At 41.6% G+C, this 19,941-nt stretch overlaps 2 protein-coding genes and 1 long non-coding RNA gene across 3 annotated transcripts in view; 1 reads left to right on the top strand and 2 right to left on the bottom strand.

The window, feature by feature from the left end:
* Window positions 1–673: 673 nt before the first annotated feature.
* Window positions 674–1,655, bottom strand: LOC134291269 (uncharacterized). The gene is made up of 2 exons (XR_009999006.1): window positions 1,044–1,655; window positions 674–980 (listed from the first exon to the last, which is right to left on the bottom strand). It is a non-coding gene; the product is annotated as an uncharacterized LOC134291269 (long non-coding RNA).
* A 1,983-nt stretch (window positions 1,656–3,638) lies between these two features.
* Window positions 3,639–19,941, top strand: part of LOC109418829 (ubiquitin-protein ligase E3A) — a 30,315-nt gene continuing 14,012 nt past the window's right edge. Inside the window, exon 1 of the mRNA XM_019693064.3 lies at window positions 3,639–4,082. Within this exon, the coding sequence (XP_019548609.3) occupies window positions 4,042–4,082 (41 nt within the window). The 5' untranslated portion in view covers window positions 3,639–4,041. The remainder of the gene's footprint in view (window positions 4,083–19,941) is intronic.
* On the bottom strand, window positions 4,823–8,012 carry LOC115259921 (uncharacterized). Its single transcript, XM_029860716.2, has one exon. The coding sequence runs from the start codon at window positions 6,518–6,520 to the stop codon at window positions 5,771–5,773; it is 750 nt and encodes a 249-aa protein (XP_029716576.2). The 5' UTR covers window positions 6,521–8,012; the 3' UTR covers window positions 4,823–5,770.

The following is a 19,941-nucleotide window of genomic DNA, read 5'->3' as shown; positions in this document are numbered from 1 at the left end:
AAACCTATTATTTTTCTGCGTTTGTATTGTCACTCTATCACAATTGTATGTAAGACGATTTGTTGTGTTATTCGTGTAACGATCTATGATGTTGGTTGGTTGAAAATTTCAAAGCAAGTAAAAATAAAAATTTTAAATATTTGATGCAAACTAAAATAAATTCTTATCTACACAAAACAAGAAAATCATTCTCTAGAAACTATTATATATACCTGGCAACAAATCCATACTTCATGTTCTTTCGTCTTTACGCTACCCAGAGAGCTAAACGCGAGAGAGCGCACGAGCCTACGGATAGAGACCGTACTTTGCGTGTCTCTATATTCTAAGCCCTGCTACGAACCGTACGTAAACTTTTCGCTTTCGAGCCCTACTTAGCAGCGACCGGTGCGGTTCGCTTCTTTGTTCGGGGCTCTACTTAACGTTAAAACGCTTGATTGAGCCCATGAGTGGGCTTGGTCTAAATGAGTGCAATTAAATTACCTCTTTTTGATGCTTCACTTCCACTGATAATATGCACAGCTCCAGGAAATAATCCGCATCCGGGGAATAACATATAATTCCTGCTGTGTAACCACCTCGCGGTATAAAGTTTTTCGCAGCCAGCTAGAACGCTGCCGATTCCGGAATAGAAGCGATCCGATTTTCTGCAAGGTGCTACTTTTCACTACCTTATTCTATCGATGCAAGTTCTGCTGAGCAGTTCCACGAGGGACCGAGAGCCTGTAGAAGCGTATATTGTGCTCCATATTCGACCCGGAACCAGGTGGAAGTAAATAAAAGAGTATCGGAGGGACTACTACATCGCCCATCAGGTTGCTGCGAGGGTGTCATCATATCCATGCATTTCTGGATGCATCGGGTTGAGGTAAGAATGATGCACGATCGTTGGCAGCAAATTCATTGTGGCATCGATGATCGCTAATGTGAATTCGGCGGCCGGCCACCTCAACAGGACGACATCCGACGCAACTGCGGACCTGAAATCGTTACGCATTAGCCGGGGCGTGCCGGAGAGTTTCATTCTTGGTTCCATTTCTTACCTGCGAGCCTTTTTCGGTGGCGTTTCTTCCTGGACATCGAGCTATGCAAAATGCAATCGATTCCCATCTGTACTGTGGTTGATAGCTCCCTTGATGGCTTCCGTTGACTGAAATTTTAGCTGAAACATGTAAAATGTAGCTGAAAATATTAAACAATTTAATAAAAAAACAATAAATTGCTCAAATTACCTGCATAAAACAAATAAAACAAAAAATCTTCAATTTTCCGCCTTGTTTTTGAACGCACCGAAACAAATATGGCAGCTTGCTCGGTCGGCCAGGCCAGGCCAGCACCCGCAAAGACAAAGCAGTGCTGCGCGATTTAGTTTTGCATCGCAAAAGAATGCGATATGGCGTTGCATTTGTGTAATTGTACACAACTTCGACATAACCACTTGGTTGCAGCTGTTTCTGTGTAATATTCACATTTTTTCGATGTCAATATTACACAGATTAGACTTAATAATAAATTTTGGTTTCTTGTTTGTGTAATTTCAAGGTAGATGTACTAAAGCATCAAAATGGTGTGATATTACATCTGAAAATCGTGGTTACATAGGTTTTTTGATACATCGCATCAATTACATCGATGCGTTTTACATTATTTTTTGCTGTGTACACACTCAATCCTGAATTGGGTTTTTAAATTAAGAAAAATGTATCGATTTTTTGATTTTATACGAAAGAGCACCTTTTTCTGAGCCACCCTAATTTTTTTCAGATTTTTAGAACTTTATTTTGGTACCTAAAATCAATTTTAAAGAGATTTTTTGAAATCACCTTTTGACAGCTGGGAAACTGTTTGACAGCTCCACCCAGTACAAAATGCGACGAGGGGTGATTCGATAAATCGCTCCCATACAAACTTCAAATTGATTTTTAAATAGGTTCCCGGGCACCAAAATTCATGAAAATTTGGATTTCGGCTCAGTTTTGCATGCAGATTCAGAATATGGAATTAGCTCAACAACGCTAAAGAAGCCAATTGCTTGTTCAGCACTTTTTTGACGAAAATAGAACAGCAGAACTATTTCGGTAGCTTCGGTAATCGATTTTACTGAGGCTCAGTACACCAACTGTCAAAACCGGGTGCAAAAGGTTAACAATGCAGTATAGCTGTATTCGGCTGTTCTATTTTCGTCAAAAATTTACCGAACACGGTATTCCTACAGTCTGTTTATTTATAACACAGTCCCACAAAGAGTGAAACCAAATCTACCTATCGAACTGTTAAATCGGCTACCTATCGAGCACGCCAGCAAAATTATGAAAACAAAGTCTGGCGAAGAAGAACAACAACAATCAAAAGAAGTCGTCTTTGCGTGTCTCTATATATACAGTCTCTAGGTATTCCAAATTAAGTGTGTACGAAAGAGCACCTTTTTCTGAGCCACTATGATTTTTTTCAGATTTTTAGAACCATATTTTGGTACCTAACATCAATTTCAAAGAGATTTTTTGAAATCACCTTTTGACAGCTGGGCAACCAGGGATGGCATTCACCATTTGCAAAGAGTTACATTCACTTGCTACTATCTCAGTTCATAAGCATGCTATCAAAAAACAATGTATGGATGACTTTTACCTTATAGTTTTATCTGAAAGTTTGCCGAATATCATAAGGGTCGCACACGCATGCTTAACTCGTGAGCGAGCTGTGAAAGCAACTCTCCACGCCGTGAATGTAATTTACATTCACGGCGTGGAGAGTTGCTTTCACAGCTCGCTCACGACTTTGGTATACGTTTGCGACCCCAATGTTATTTGGCAAACTTTCAGATAAAATTACAAGGTTAAATTCATCCATACATTGTTTTTCGATAGCATGCTTCTGAACTGAGATAGTAGCAAGTGAATGTAACTCTTTGCAAATGGTGAATGCCATCCCTGAATGTAACTCTTTGCAAATGGTGAATGCCATCCCTGTGGGCAACTGTTTGACAGCTCCGCCCAGTACAAACTGCGACGAGGGGTGATTCGACAAATTGCTCCCATACAAACTTGTGGCTCAGAAAAAGATGCTCTTTCGTATGAAATCGAAAAATCAATACATTTTTCTTAATTTAAAAACCCAATTGGGAGTCGTGAGTTCGCTGAGTTCGAGTCTCACCGGAGTAGGTACGTGGATTTCTTTTCATAATTCAAATCTCAATTTGTTCATCGAGCACATGTTCTGTTGTGCACATGGATGTCAAAGCATTTTTTACAGTGTAATTTCCCACATGGCTTGATCAGCCAAAGCAAAATCCAAGGTAAATTCAAGAAATTGACAACATTATTATGTTGAAACCTCGGTTGAAACGAAACGAAATGAAACGAAAATCAATCTGCACAAATTTAGTGGCGTTGTGTATTTTAATTAACCCTCAGAATATTAATTTCAACCGCAAGCCGTCTTTCAGTGTAAAAACGGATAATACGGATTTTTCGGTTAGAAAAGGATATGTCATTCCCCTTGGATTTATTGAAAGCGTTTCTTGACCGTTGTTTTTCCCTCAGTGCACATTCGAACCGGTTGGAAGACTTTGCTTCCCCCGAAGTTTGACCCTGCGTAGCGGTTATGAACCGGTTGAAGTAAAAACCGAAAATCGTCGAACTGTCACTTTTGTGATTCGATCCCAAACATTCATCATTTTTTTGCCAAAAAGTTCTTGTTCGATCCCTCCCGAAATTTCGTGATTATCAGCCGAAAAGTAATTTTCTCGCACCTTGGCGAGCTGTAAACCTCGGCTCGGATGGTTTTCTAGCGATTGCAGGTATTTTCGACGCGGATTGTGACGGAAAAGGGTGGAATTTTTGCAATTGCAACTTTGGTGACGACTGCCACCAAGCAGAAGAAGGCGACGACGGAAAAGTTCCATCTCCCGTGCGTCAACAAAGCAGACAGGCAGGCAGGAATTCTGTCCGGAGTCCGCCGTCGTCGTCGTTTCGGATAGAGGCACCGTGATACGATCGGAGCAGCATTGGCGCCGCCGGTGACCGGAGTAATCGGAGTTCTATGAACACGGATAAACCAGGCCAAATCGACGGCGATTCCAGGTATGTTATTGACAGTCGCACTCGTGCACAAGGCAGGCAGACGGAAACAAAACCTTACACGCGCTGAATTTGCAAATCATTTCAAGGTTTCTTTCGCCGATAGAATTATTATTCTTTTGCGTTTGTTTCTCTTTTCGTCATCCTATTTTTATGCTGTTTCTTTGCTTATGGACGATGAACTGTGTCTACCAATTAGAATTAGGTATTTCAAGCTTAATTGCAGAATTCAAATAGAATGCATTCTTTTTGCAATCTTCCAAACAGGAAAGTGTCACAAAACATGCAAAAAACATCAAGTTCTACCAGAATGTAGTTTGTCTTTGTTCCAAAGTAGTAATCTGCTAAAAGTTCGCAAAGTGAGCAAAAAAAGCAAGCAAATCGGTTCAGATCTTGACTGCCTCAGGGATGCCGGAAACAAAGCTCTTTCGTCTTTATTTGTGTCGTTAAAAACCGCGACTGCGTTGAGCATCGTCCGTCTGAGGGATTGCGAATTGGAAATACCCGGTCGGTGTGGGAGTTCATATTTTTTGTAGTCTAGTGTAGAATTATTCTGTCTAGTGGAGTTCATTCATTTATCGTATGGTCAGAACGATGGTAGTGAGTTGAGCAGATCAGTTACATTTTGGTGTTCCGAATAAAATAGATCGTGTACTAGAATAAGAGTCAGTGTCAGTTTATTTGAGTGATTCTTATCAGAAGCTATCTAATGGAAAGATGAGTCAACATAGCGACCTGTAAGTACTTACCTGAGGAACACGTTTACAATACATGTTTAACGATGCTACCTACGCTCTAAACATAATTTGCGTGGCGCTTTTCTGCAATTTAACAATCCATTGCATTTTAAATTAGGAACTGATACGGGTCGGACACAATTGTCTGGAAACTTGAAAAAAAATCACCCCGAAATCGAACCACCCGGACCAACCAAGCCATTGTTTCATCGTTTTTCTCTAGCCGTTTTGTGTTTGCTGCTCTTGTTCGGCAGGCGGCCGTGCGCGAGATGAGAACACGATTGGCACAGTGCGCAAAAATGAACCTTTACCTGCGACATTTGTGATACGTTTATTTGTTTATTAACACCAACAGGCTTATTTATGCCCCAATGATGTGACTTAAATCTAAGGTACAAAAACATTTAACAATCTCGACAACTTCCAGAACAAACTCAAAGAAGATGCGACCCGTTAACTACAAATATCGTACAAATTCACACAACAAGTATCATTTTCCTATTTACAACCACGGTGTGTCTGGTAGAACAAATTTATTACAAAAAAATGGGCATCGCTAATTTTTACGCTACGTGAAAGTTGACGCTACCAGCTTTCATTCAAGCCCAACATCGAAATATTCCATCGGGGGAACTTTTTCATACAAAAATTGGGTATGTTTGTTAAGTAGAAATAGGGATTAATTTGGAACCGTGCATTTTGTATGGGGAAAAACAGTATTCTGAAAAAGTTGTTCGGGATCCCTCGGTGGATTTTTTTGGGGAACACGTTAAATGAAAGCTAGAAGTCCATATTTTCGAAAAACGGCGGATTTGGCGATGCCTAATTTTTTGTGATAAACCTTCACCATATGCACGCCGTGAACAAATGACTTAAAACAGTAATAAAAAAACATCAATACAAAAAAAAAAAACATTTTCCATCAAATCACATTATTTACAATACTGGAACTAATTACAAAATATCGGGTTTCCATGGGAATCTCGCTTTTTTGAACTCTCGAAATCTAATGTTTTTAGGCCAAGTAGATGACATCATCGCGACAGACTTCCATTTACGGTTTAAAACTATTTTGAAGGAGATATAGTCGAATGCACTGCAGTCAACCCATCGCGGAACTAATTTCCTAACATTAATGCACTCATTATCACGTGTGCCCAAGCAGCGACAAACCATGAGTTGAACATCTTCTTCCGAAACGCTTCCATCGATATTCGTTAGCAACAAGTCGAAGTTCTCGTTCTCACACATCGAATCAGGTAACCGACTCGCAGTTTCGGATGCATTTGTCACTTCAGTCGATCCACATTCCATTGGTCGCGATGATTTCGGTGTTGAGTGTCGTATCCAGGCATCCGTGTGATTATTCTCATGCGACGTAATCACCGACAGTATTGAATCTACTTTAGCTTTCAGCTCATCAACGTCACGTTGTAGTACGCATTTAGGCTCATTGTTCTCTGGAGCAGTTTCGGCGATCGGCTCATTCATTTTCTCATTTCGTTCTTTCCTCCATTGTACAAATTCAACTAAACACTCGTCGCACATCCAACAACTATTCTTGTGCGGCGGTGATACGGCAGCAAGCTCGGCAGTATTCAATCCAACACAAGCGGCATGGTGAACTGCGGCGCACAATGCATTACAGTATACATACGGTTGATCTTTTGTAATCACTGGAAGAAGGCACTTTTTGCACTCCATGGCGAGTTTTGATGATCAATATAATTGCAATTTTTCGTCACAACGGTAAACGCAATGAAAGATTAATATCGCAGAAACGTACAAAATATAGACGATCGTACTACACAAGTGTCATTCGAGATTTTCGAGGCCAGTTTCAACGGAAAATTAACGTAAACGATGAGCGATACAGAATCACGTCCGATTGAGTTAACAACAACACAGCACACATTTGCGGTTGCCAATTTATTATCCAAAATATGTTGTTTAAATCTAAATTTCAAGAAAACGATAAGAGCTAGAGGTAGCTAAGGTGTTAAAAAAAAAACAAATTGTAGAGCGGAACAGGGAGCACAACTTTGCTTAACAAAGAATGTTAATTAATCACGCAGTTTTTAAAGATGATTGACAAAAACAAGCTAAAATATACTACTTTTGAGCTTCTTCGCTCCAGAATCTAAGTTTTTTTAACAAAACAAACGAGTTCAAAAATACCTGGCCCGTACCTTTTCTCCTGCTTTGTATCTTTCTGTAAAGTACTGAAAAATATTGAGTCCTCTACATAAGTTTCTTGTTGGAATTCCTAATGAATTTCCTTGTAGAATTTCTAGTAGACATCGTGAAGGAATTTCTGGTGATATTTCTGGATGAGTTTGGATGAGTTCTCAAGGAATTAATGGACTGATTCCTAAAGGAATTCTTAGAAATATTTCTGCTGGAATTCGCGAAAAAAATGCAGGAGGGATTTCAGGTGAAATTCATGTAGGAATAAATTTCAGACTTCCTGTAGTTATCATTGGAGGAACGTCTGCAGAAATCCTTGGAAACATTTCTGCGGGAATCCTTTAACAAATAATCGAAGAGTGTTTGGAAGAATAATTTAATGAATTCCGTAGATTTTAGCTCGGAGGAATCCTTGGATAGAATCCTGAAGAATTCCTAGGAGAAATTTCAGGAGGGATCTCTGAAGAATGTCTGAAAAATTCGCTGAAAAAAAAAAATGAGAATGCGTGAAGTATTTCTTGGAGGAGTTGCTGGACGAGTCTGGTGAAATACCCCCAATGAATTCTTGCAGGATCTATTGTAAGGACTTGCAGAGAAATCTTCAAAGATTTCTTGGCGTTACCCTTGTCAGAATGAATTATATTATAAGATAAATTTTAAATGGATAAAATCTATGAAAAAAAAAATCCAGGAGGTATAGTTGAAGAATTTTATAAATAAATACTTGGAAAAATGTCTGAAAGAATGCTTACAGGAATTTCTGAAGGATAATATGTAAAACTTCTTAAAGATTATCTTGTAGAAACCTTCAGATAATTTCCTGGAGAATTTCATACAGGGATCGTTTCATAAATTGCTGAAATGTTCATTTGAAAAAAATCTTCCTTGTATTGGTCCTTGAGGAATAGGACGCAATCAATGTAGTACTAAATTGAAAGTATGTAGTGAGCTGGATTTTTGTATGGTGAGATGATCAGTTCTCCATTTCTGCAATGAAATGGTGCAAACAGCGTGGATTATATGATTTCTTGGCTAATTTGATGTTGTTAGAACAAAAGTTTGTGTAACAGTGTTGTTGAAATTGCAGGAAAAAAATAATACAACAACACAGTTACCCAAACTTATGCTCAAACAACATAAAATTAGTCAAACAATTGTTTTCGCCATTTCATTGCAAAAATGGAGAACTGATCATCTCACCATACCGTATTACCCTACTAATACGACACCGACTGTTGAGACACCGCAAAACGGCATATCCGATACAACGGGTGGTTGGCGTTCGAGTCGTAAAATACGAGCCAATGTAGTGTGTAGGAGGGAAAGTTTACCATTTCTTGTAAGTAATTAGCATATGGTTGAAGATTGTGTATAGCTTTAAGTAACTTAAAATAAAAATATTTCAGTTTGAGCTGCTGTGAAAAACGCTGCTTCAGGAACGTGGTATCTATCCGAACACCGACTGTTGTCGAATAACCGGGGTCCGGGGTAAACTTTTATTTCGACTAACTGGTCACCCGTGGTGTAGGGTGCTCATTGAAATTTGGCAACTCTATTTTTGTTTTTGTTTTGATTCCCGGATTTGTTATGAAACATTTTTACATTTTTTTTTTGTCTTTATTTTTGAGATTTTCAGCCCTAGGCTGGTTCATCTCATAATAGTGAGAGCAGTGGGTATTTTTGGGATGGGAAACTGGTTGAAAAACCAGGGGGAAAGGGACTGGCAATTCGATAATATAATTACAATTCATTATTTTTACGATCTCAGATCAAATGAATTAAGAGTCCAGATGGGGCTCTTTTAAGGTAAAAAACATTCATATTATCATTTTTAAATTTTGAACAAACTCCATTTGAATTCCGGTGTCCATATCTTGTCCATGTGCTTGCTGGGGTCTTCTTGGGATTTGTTCGTTGTGATTCCGGCTATATAGCGTCGTATAGCTTGGCATCTCTCAGAAAACTTAGTAGAGCGGTTTGTCTAACTTTGTCGTGGCCGAGTGCTTCCTGGATACACGTAATATTATACTTGATTCGGAGGTGTTGCAGAGTTGGGCAGTTTGCCACGAAGTGTTCAACAGAGTTATGGGTGTTACAACTATCGCAAGATGTTCTGAATCCGCCCCTTGTATCTCCCATATTGTGTGAAACTCTGGTATGACCCGTACGTAGCCGAGAGAGGACTACCTGTTCTCTTCGGGATATTAGATCTGGCCATCGCTCAACGGTTGGTTTAATTTTTCTAGCAAAACTTATTCGGTCTCGATGCCAGCGCTGGGACCAGGAATCCCAGACAATGTTCTTGATCCATAGTCGTACGTCATCAGCTGGTGATTTTGGTGTCAACAGGCGACTGTGCCGGCCGAGGTTTGCCAATGTGTCCGCCTTTTCGTTACCCTGTATGCCGCAATGACCAGGTACCCAGATGAAGGAAACATCTTTGTTCCCTTCTTCCAGTGCGCGTTGTATCCATTGTATAAACGGGTGTCTATTTGTTGTAGATTCGATGGCCTGCAACGCACTCGCTGAATCGGTAACCACCAGAATTGGGGCAGCGCTCGGTAGAGACACCGCTCTGAAAATCGCTGCTGCTTCCGCCGAAAAGACGGAACATATGTTCGGCAGTTTGTGGGATTCACTGATCTCATTTCCAAAAATGCCAGCGTCCACCATATTATTTCTTTTAGATCCGTCTGTGAATCTTATATCCGCAAGGGAGTACTTCCTGTTGATTCGCTCCTTGAAATGGGCCTGCACTTGGCCGGGGTTAGCATTTTTTCCAAATTTAATTTTTATGCAATTGTTGACGATGGGATTTTTCGCTAACCAGCTTCTTGGCCCGATGCGGTGGAGCGCAGCCACCGGGGGGAGCCGGTAATTGCCCAGGGTTTCCAGGACACGATTGGCTTGATTAGAAAGGAAGCCAACGGTCCTGCTATTTTTGGTACGCTCCAGGAAACTGATCGCGCGGCTGCAAATGGTGAGGACTAGTTTGAACTCGAAAGGCAAGATGCCTGCTTCCGAGCAAGCTGCTGGCAGTGTTGCGAAACTCATGCTCACGAGTAAAAAATACTCACTCACCTTACTCATTTGCGAGTAATGCTCACGCTGTGAGTTACTCGCGTATGAGTATACTCACGCGTGAGTAATGACGTCATACTCTCGCGTGAGTATTACTCACTTGTGAGTAATACTCACGCGAGAGTATGACGTCATTACTCACGCGTGAGTTACTCATTTTACTCACGGTGAGTTTAGTGAGTAAGTTATTTTTGTTGGTTTGATATGATGTTTTCGTTTGTTCTGTACTGCAATGGTGATTATTTATATACTAGGTACAGTTTTCGAGGAAAGGTGGATCCGCTCGAGAGCTTTGGCACCATAGGCTAAAAACTCTTATTGTTTACCTACGCATGCAAAGTAATATCAACAATTAGGATATCTCTATATTTCGCCACACTTTGTTAATGGTATACCTTTTTTCGCATACGTCGGGTCACTTTACGGTATTCAATAAAGATGTTTGGCATATATTTACCTACCTTCAAATAAAAAATGGTAGGGTCAATTACAGCATCTCCTAGGTCCAAACATTTAAAACTTTTTTTTTCTGCATACATTTGATCGTTTTTTCCCATATGGCTAGTTTCTATTACTGTGCAAAAAGATAGGGCAGGTAAAGGCCAAATAGTGGTTTCGCTTCAAAATTACTTGAGCAGGCAAGTAAGAAAAAAAGTTACGGCTCCCTTGTAAATCTAAAAGAGCTGTAGTTTTTTCTGCGCAGAATAATAGTCCGTTCCATTATTCCGTAAGGAAAAGTAACGTTTTTCCTCATACTAAAAAAAAGCAGCGGCGCCAACTGATCAAACTTGAATCCCTCAAAGATCGACGAGTATTCCTGCAGAGAATGTTTGCTTACGATATTGTTACAAACCGGATCGACTGCCCTTCGCTACTGGAACAAGCTAACTTCTTAGTACCTGTACGCCGTACTCGTCAAAGGTTGTCGTTTTGGATCCCTGGACATCGGACGCTCTTTGGTCAGAACAATCCTTTAGAGAAATGTTTTAAATTGTTGAACACTGTTGAATCGTTTGATTTTGTAATAAGTAGAAATAGATTAAAAGCTAGTATTAGGTAATAGGATAATTACTCAGTCTGTACAGCTACTGCTGAAGACATAGTCAAATAAATAAATAAATACTTGATCAGTTTGTAATTTAAAATTTACAAAAAATAGTAAATTTACTTGAGTGCTCAACTTTTGAACATGAAACTTACACACTAAACGCATCCAGCAAAGCAAAAACCAGCAAAACGAATAGTTGATTTTTAAGCAATTTTTTGCTAGAATCCGGTACAGCTTTGTGCCCTATTAGCACAAATTGCTGGGTGTTTCATAAAAAAGTGCTTAGACTTGATAGAATTGAAACAAATCTTTATTGGAACTTATGGGTGACAAAAGGAACAAATTCTGAAGGAATCCCATGAGCATTTTCAAGTCTTAGTTTTTTTTTTCATATAAAGTTGGACCACCCTAATTATATGAGCCTCGAACCTAAAAAGAAAAAAAAACTGCCGAGCAAATAACTACCAGTAACATGGCCAGTAATCACACCCAGGTAACCAATAAGCAGCTAAAACGGCAATAATTCAGCACTATATGCGCCTTCAGGTCATTAAATGCTAGTCTGATGCTATCGAACTTTCAAATCCAAGGTCAAATCGGCTACCAATCGAGCACACCATACGATTCCGTAAAATTACTTTTTCTTAATTGCTATCTCTGCAAACCCCCTGAAGAAAGCGTTAGTTCATGAAGCCGGCTCGAACGGGCTCGTTTACGAAATTTCAGCCTGCCTTTCAATCTGCTACGTGCGGAAGCGAACTTTGTCGTACGAGTTATCGTGCATTTGAGAAACGATCGTTTACACATTTGCTCAATGCGTTTAGTGTTCTTTATTGAATTTACAAGAGGCACAATTTGCATGCATACCCCAAGTAACCACAGTGCTGAAGCCTTATTGCATGCAGATATACGGTGTATTTAGTGCAATCATTACTTTACATGCAAACTTAAGGTTAATTTAAAGTGGAAGTGGGCAATTATAGAATCAAGTTAAGATTATACTGGTATAATCTTGAAGCAGTCGCATAATTGCCCATTTCCACTTTAAATCAACCTTAAGTTTGCATGTAAAGTAATGATTGCTCTAAATACACCGTATATCTGCATGCAATAAGGCTTCAACGCTGTGGTTACTTGGGACATTTCGTCCATTTAAAACAACACTGAACTCAATTATATGTGAATGTCACGCCTGCACTAACAAAATAATCACTGTTTTCAGCTTAATGCAACCGCCCATTCAAATCATCACCACGTCCCTGCACCAAATTTTTGGCTTCACGCCAGTTATACAGAGTGCGGCAGGAAAAAATGTGAAAAGTTCAAGGCACTATTACACGCTAAATCTATATATATAAAAATGAGTTTGAAGTTCCTTTGAGGCAACAAAACTCACGAACGGCTGAACCGATCAGGATGACTCTTGCATGGTTAGATTCGTATTCATGGTGGCTGTGTTTATATCTAAAAAAAGTTAGAAAAATGAACTAAAAATGTAAGAAAATAGACAAAATGCTGATTTTTTATGACCTGGGAAGAAAATCAACACGATCGAAATGAAAACAATCTAGAGTGCGGTGCTATTTTGAGCTCAACAGTTGTCAAACCACCACAAGACGGCAAGACAAAGTTTGCCGGGACAGCTAGTATCATAGGCGCCAACTTGTGACGTAGTTGGGGGGGCGAAGCTCTCCAAAATTGGACAAAATTCAACTTTTTTCAGCTCAATGCGCTAGTTTTCACGTAAATATGCCTAAACTAGATGAACTGCGTTGAAATTTTACGAATTTGGTTGATTTTGAGAGGCCTCGCCCCCCCAACTACGTCACAAGTTGGCGCGTATGGCTAGTATGGAATATATAAGCTAGTATGGAATATATATGACTATTTTTTCATGACAGTGTATCAGTCAATGTCTATATTCTAGCACTGAAAAATAAAAATGAACACATTTGATGTTTAACATGTGATAATGTAGGCCTAATAAGCGGATATCAATAAACTGCGCGCCCAATGCCCGCATAACTCCAAACCACACCAAAACAGCACCCGTTATGGTTTATGGTCCACCCTCAACCATAATCAAAATGGTACACACAACCATAAGCCAACCATTGCTCATTAATGTTTTGACAGTAATGGGTGTTGTTTTTGGCAAATCGACCATACGAACAACGGGTCGTTAAGAATGTTTACCGTTTCAAAATCCATTTTTTTCCATATATATTTTTATCGCCGACCGTAACGTAACCATATCGAATGTAGTTGAGAAATTCATGGCTGGAAAGTTGAGACTATGGTTGGCGAACAGTTTTACTATAACAGGAAACCGTACCTGGTGTGGTTTTAAGAATATTCGTTTTTATTTATTTATTAAAGATCTGTTAATTAAAACAATAATTTTAGGATCATTTTATTAGAATTTATTAAAATTATCACTCATGTTACTGGCACAAACACTCGCAATTAAAACTTTTTAAACAATGATTTCATAAATTTCTACGGCTTCAATAGATACTTTTTTAATCGAAATCCCAGTCACCTGGAAGCTACGGTAGAACACAAATAATGTTGGTAGACCTCGTCGGATCAGTTGTACAGATGATTCGCTCGGTATGTGTGCAGAAATGTTCTTTCCGGGGATTATCTGTCCTTTCCAAACTGGCGGCAGCGATACTCCTCCGGCTGGTGCTCTTGGTCTGGTTGGTGGGCTGGAAATTGAACCGCAGTTTATTATTCGTTTCTTTTCCTTTATTAGCACAAAATTACTTGACACTTACCTTTAAATGATGTACCATAAGTGTCCTGATCAGTGATGGCTGGAACCTCTTCGCTAACTTATGTATAAACAACAAAAAATGCTTTGAAACAACGAACAAGTATTTTTCACAAACATTTTTTCGGTAAATAAACATGGCTGTCATTTTTTTTCTGGTTAGCCGAAGCCAAGAGCGAACATCAATAGTTATGGTTCCACTGATGTTTCATACAGTCTCTTCACAGTGGGACCATTTTCAACAATAAATGGACATTATTTGTTGATGTCACAATAAAGGAAACTGTTCTTTTTTCGTTGTACCGTAGCAAATAGACCATTTGCGAAATGTATTACAAATAGGTAACAACAGGAATATTGGTTACAATATGGTTCGAACAGTATTGCATACGGTAAATTTCTATGCGGGTGGTCATTAAACAAAATGACTATAACAGTAACAAAATTAGCTCAAATTCGATGAACAACCAGACCACACTGATCCAGAGACATGTAGTTTCACATACCAGATGAAATAAGTACATATATTTGATGATATTGTAGAGAAAATAAAAAAAATTGTTTTATCAGATGCGAAATTTAGCGACCTGTGCGATTTTCTGCGGTTTGAAAATTCTGGTTGTCTTCATCTTCAGGCGCCGCCGTTAGTGACCAAAATGGGAAATTTTTTAATCAACTTTTCAGAACACTAGCCTATTATAGATCATGGAACGTTGAAACATAGATAGGTTAATGTCAAATGGACGAAAGTGAGGTTTGAAGTTGAAAAACACTTTCGCATTTTTTCCTGCCGCATACTGTATGTGGTTGACAGCCATTCCAGGGGGTTGATCTCTGTCTACAAGAGGTTTAAGTTCAAACAAAAACGTTGAGCTGTTGGGCTCAAAGGGGACCTCTTCAGGACCGCCCTTAACAGAGCGCTTAGAACTAGCAGTAAGTTACAATTCACCAGAATAAAAAAAATAACAATAGAATTATTGACAAGCAACCTTGTCTACTGATTCAATACATTCATTCGTTCCAATAAAACATACCATTTTAATGTTTGAAAGGATTCCAAGCCTTTAGATAAATTTTAGATTACCGTATGAATATGAGTAAAGCATACTCGTGAGTGAGTATTTGCACGTCAATACTCACGAGTGAGTGTGAGTTGTACAGCGCTTACTCAAATGTGAGTAATACTCACGGTGAGTTTAAGGTGTACTGCTCATACTCATGAGTGAGTTTGACTACATGTGTGAGTACTCGCTCATTTCGCAACACTGGCTGCTGGAGCTGGTGTAGATGGCAACAAACCGGAGATTATTCTGATGGTCTTGTTGAACGTCGGTTCAAGTGTGCGGAGAAGTTCATCTGAGGCACGGCAAGTGACTTCAATGCCGTAGAAGATTCTACTTACGATGAGGGCCTCGGCTACACGGAATCTGGTAGTCCTGTCGCTGCGTGTGCGTCTACTAGATATCGCTCTGATGAGATTCAACCTATTCTTACAATTGTCTTTGGTGTTTTTGAAGTGTTTCTGGAAATTTAGTCTACGATCGAGCGTCACTCCTAATATTTTGAAAGCCATCTGCATTGGTATTGGAGTCCCGTTGATGACCACTGGTTGCTTCGGTGGTTTGTGGTTACTCCCACAGATGTGCAGCCTGGCACACTTTTCTGCTGCTATATCAAAACCGTTTCGAGCTGCCCACCTACCGACGGCAGATACAGCTGCTTGTAGCTTCCTGCGAATCATCTTAGGGTGCTTACCCACCACCAACAGCAGGATGTCGTCGGCGTACACCAGGATGAAAACGCCCGCAGGTAATCCGACGAAAATGCCATTCATAGCAACGAGAAACAGGGTAACAGCAATGACCGAGCCCTGTGGGACTCCGGTTTCTTCACAGACAGTTTTTGATCGATGATTACCGACTGCAACCTGGAAAGTGCGGTGTGACAAGTAATTCTGCAGAAATTTCAGCATATTCCCAGTAATGCCCCAGCCAGCCAACTGATGGAGAACTCCAGGCATCCAGGCCCTGTTGTAGGCTTTGGCCAAGTCCAGAGACGCTAATTCAACGTGTTCACCGCGTCTCATTGCATCGTCCAGAATCTGACCTAAGGAGGCCAGGTATGTTCCGGTTCCGAATCCAGGCCGAAATGCGTGCTGACGGGGGTCAAGTTTTCTGTTTGTTTCGAGGAATTCAACCAGTCGTCGGTTTGCCATTCGTTCCATCACTTTCGCTACACAGCTGGTTAAAGTGATAGGCCGGAAGTTATTTACCGTATTGGTCGGTCCGGTGCCTTTCGGAATCGGAACTACCAATCCATGTTTCCATTGTTCTGGTAAGGTTCCGTTGGTCCATTCCTGATTGATGTTTTCAAGTAGATGCCGCTTACCGCATGTGGATAGGTTTTTCAGCATTGGGTATCCAATATCATCAGGACCAGCAGATTTTTCTCTGGCCTTCTGGAGGGCAAAAACTAACTCTCTCATGGAGAAAGGATTGTTGAAACTCTGTCCCCGATCCGGTGGGACAAAAAATTGTTCGATTGCTGTTGCTGCAGACGGGTGTCGATCGAGGAATGTTTTATTATAGCGCTGTATGGACGAAGCATCCTTAAAATGATCCGCCAGTGCATCTGCGATGATTGTCGGATCTCTAGTAACAGTGTCGTTGACTTTCAGGGCGAACCCCTTGGTTCGCCTTTTACCCTGTAGGCTGTGGAATCTACCCCAAATTTCGGTCGCGGATTGGCTGTCGTTGATGCCGTCCAGGAAAGCAGCCCATGATTTTTCCTTAGCCTCTCGTATTACTTGGCGACAGCTGTTGCGGGCTTCGTTGTACCGGCTGTTTGCTTCACTTTTTCCTGGGTGATCATCGGGGAGCCTCTTGAAAGCTCTTAGAGCTTTTCGCCGAGCCTTGATCGCTATTTTAGTTACATCCGACCACCAGTATAAGGCTCGTCGTCCAGGTTTGGAACTGGTTCTAGGTATCGTGTCTTTAGCAGCGCTACTGATTATGTCGACGAATTCCATTGCGTTTGACGGCGCCGTTGCATAGTGTTTACTCTCTACAGCTGTTTGAAAACTTTCCCAATCCGCTTCACTGTATTTCCACCTGGGGCGCCTAGACGTTTCAGGTACGATGTGCCCAGTGAGAGATAGTAGAACTGGATAGTGATCACTTCCATGCATATCTTGATCGACAGTCCAGAAGAATCTGTTGGCGTGGTGCGACGAGACTAATGAAATGTCTATAGCAGACTCGGTGTTTCCACGTTTAAAAGTTGGAGATCCATCATTGAGAAGAACTAGCTGATGCCTATTAGCAACGTTCAGGATATTTGAACCACGAGGGCAGTTCTGACGACCACCCCAAGCTTGGTGGTGCCCATTAGCGTCCCCTATTAACATCATCGGTTCTGGGATTGCTTCAATAATTTTTTCCATTCGTCTTTTGAAATTCGGCAATTTACCGTTCGGAAGATAGAAGGATACGATTGATAATGGGAAAGGCCATGACAGGCGTATTGCTACAATAGGCATGTCGGTGTCAAGAATGATCTCGTCGGCTGGTATTTCTGTAGCTATTCCCAGAGCTACTGAACGATACACATTAGAGCCGCCTTTGGTGTACCATCTGAAACGATTTCCAAGTGTTCTACTCATTGCGTCCGGCGTTACCCGGTGGATTTCTTGCAAGGCAAGAACTGTTGGCTGCTGGTCGCGGACAAGCATCTCAAGCCCTGGGAGGTTCGTAGGACTGGTAATTGGAACATCCAGGCAGTATTGCGGCCTGAGTGCCATAGCGAGAGCGGTGCAAGGTATCGTAAAACTGCGCATTTGTCATCTCAGGACCAAGGGGTGCGAAGAATCGGCTCTCTAAAGCGGGGTCATCAACAGTTGTATTCCTGGCCGAACTGGGATTTGTGTTTCGGATCGTTGTCATTTCCGGGCTTTGGTTCCGGGTTTCCGGAGTATCACATATGCTGTTCGGTACGGGAAAGCGGCAGGATCTTCTCGGATTTCGTCTAGGCTGATTCTTGGCTCCCTCGTCGTCCTTCGGGGAATTGGGCGTCCCGATCTTCATCCTCTTTCTGGTGGCAGGGGCAGGGTTTGTGGTACTCGGTTGCTTGTCTCCCTCGATGTCCATAGGGGAATAGGATGTGAATCCCTTTTGCGTCCCTCTTCCAACCCTGACCGAGTGCCAGAGGTTGTCCGCCAGTTCCGGTACGATCAAGACTTCCGCACTGGCAGGGCCCTGGCTGCCCGGACAGTATGTTGGGAAATCCGGGGAATAGGTACTATGACCCTTGTGCGTCCCGGAGACAACAGTTCCGCTAGGATGCCGGGGGTTATCCGCTAGTTCCGGTAGGGGTGTATCGTCCGCACTATCGGGGCCCCGACTGTCCATGGCCCCTGTTGTCGTTGTGTTGTTTAGCTCGTATTCTGGATTTGCAGTTGGCGTCGTAAGGTGTAGGTGAGTTTGCTCAGTCGACTCGTGGGTTTTCTCTGTTTCTACGCTTGGTTGCGGAGGGAAGATGATAGGTGAGAATATTTTCTCAGCTTGATTAGGTCGTTATTATGGACGACTGAGCAAGGCCGTTATTCTTTTTAGTGTTTGGTTTTACCACCTTTCTTGCGGTGTTTGTGTTTCCGCTTGGTGTCGGTGGATGCATTGGAGTTGCCAGAGAGGCAACTGTAATCGGAGCCAGAGTTGCCTCGTTTTGGTAGGTTTGAGTTCTGGGTGGCATTGGATGTTCCCGTCGCTTTAGATTTTGTCGAGGTTATGCTGTGATCGGACATATTATCGGCATTCGTTTTATCGTGCATCGGTTTCTGTTTATTCTTCGCCGGAACACTTGAAATCCAATTTGAAACCCGTTCAGCTACAGAATCTTCAAATGAAGTTTGAGAGGCAGCAATTTCCATTTGATTCTGTGGTTCTACAACATCAACAATCGTCGGAGTTTCTTGTTCACTAGGTGCTTTTTGACTGCCTCGAAGCTCGGAGATGATACGATTTTGCCGTTTGATATGTTTGTCCTTAGATGCTAGTGCAATTTGTAGATTTTTGACCGTCTCCGTGAGAGCCGCGACCTGTTTTACCAGCTCTCCGATGGTACCATGGTCTTTTGCTGTTTCGAGGCGGTCGCTAATGGTGTGACTCTGCAGAGCTCGTTCCATCTCGGCCATCCTTGTTTCCCTTGCCTCTGCATCTGTCTGTAGCTTCATTATTGTATTCCTCAGATGTTCAATTTCAGTGTCTTTACTAGCATTGACAACTCCAGAGAATGTGCCGTTGCTTCGACTGGCTCCTTGCCGAACGTCGTACTCTCTGCGGGCTTGTGGATACGAAATGTCCATGTCCACTCGGATGTGTTGGATAGACATTTCCTTTTCATACACTGGACATTTACGGCTCGACACGGAATGATCTGTTGATTTGCAGTGTTTGCAGGACGGTGTCTCTTTGCACTGATATCCTGGCATGCGTATCTGATCTGCTCCAGTTCTATCATCCTGGTCCTCTGGGTGAACATTGCAACAGCGACCACAGATGCGTTGAGGATTAGTACACCGCTTACCAGCATGTCCATACTCCCAGCAACGGAAACACGGCATTGGGGATGGGTAGTACTTGCGGGTTTTGCAGCGAGACCAGCCAAAGTCAATGTGGTCTGGAATGACTGTGCCTCTAATGGTGAGAATCACAGTGGCTGTGTTCTCGCGTTTGCCGTCCGGGGTTCTCCGCGTGATTCGCTTCACCTCTTTGACACCTTGGTTCGAGAGTTGTTCGAGTAGATAACTGTCAGTCAGCCCGGTGGAATCATGGTTTGTCACGACACACTTCCTCTAATTCAGGAAAGGGTGTTCCGAGATTCGAATGGGGGTGCTGTCCTGGAGCTGTGTCATGCGAAGCAGTCGGTTGACTTGTTCCTGACTTCGCACCTTCAGAACGTAGGATAATCCCTTGTTCTCCTTGAAAGCTCCGAAGATGGGACTCCCAATTGCCTTTTCTACAGACAGACGTAGGAGAA

The sequence above is a fragment of the Aedes albopictus genome, chromosome 3 (assembly GCF_035046485.1).
Source record: "Aedes albopictus strain Foshan chromosome 3, AalbF5, whole genome shotgun sequence".
NCBI classification, from domain to species: domain Eukaryota; kingdom Metazoa; phylum Arthropoda; class Insecta; order Diptera; family Culicidae; genus Aedes; species Aedes albopictus.
This window is presented reverse-complemented; position numbering and strand designations above follow the sequence as displayed.

Coding starts and splice junctions, on each gene's coding strand:
- LOC115259921 (XM_029860716.2), bottom strand. CDS start 6,520: ATGGAGTGCAAAAAGTGCCTTCTTCCAGTGATTACAAAAGATCAACCG.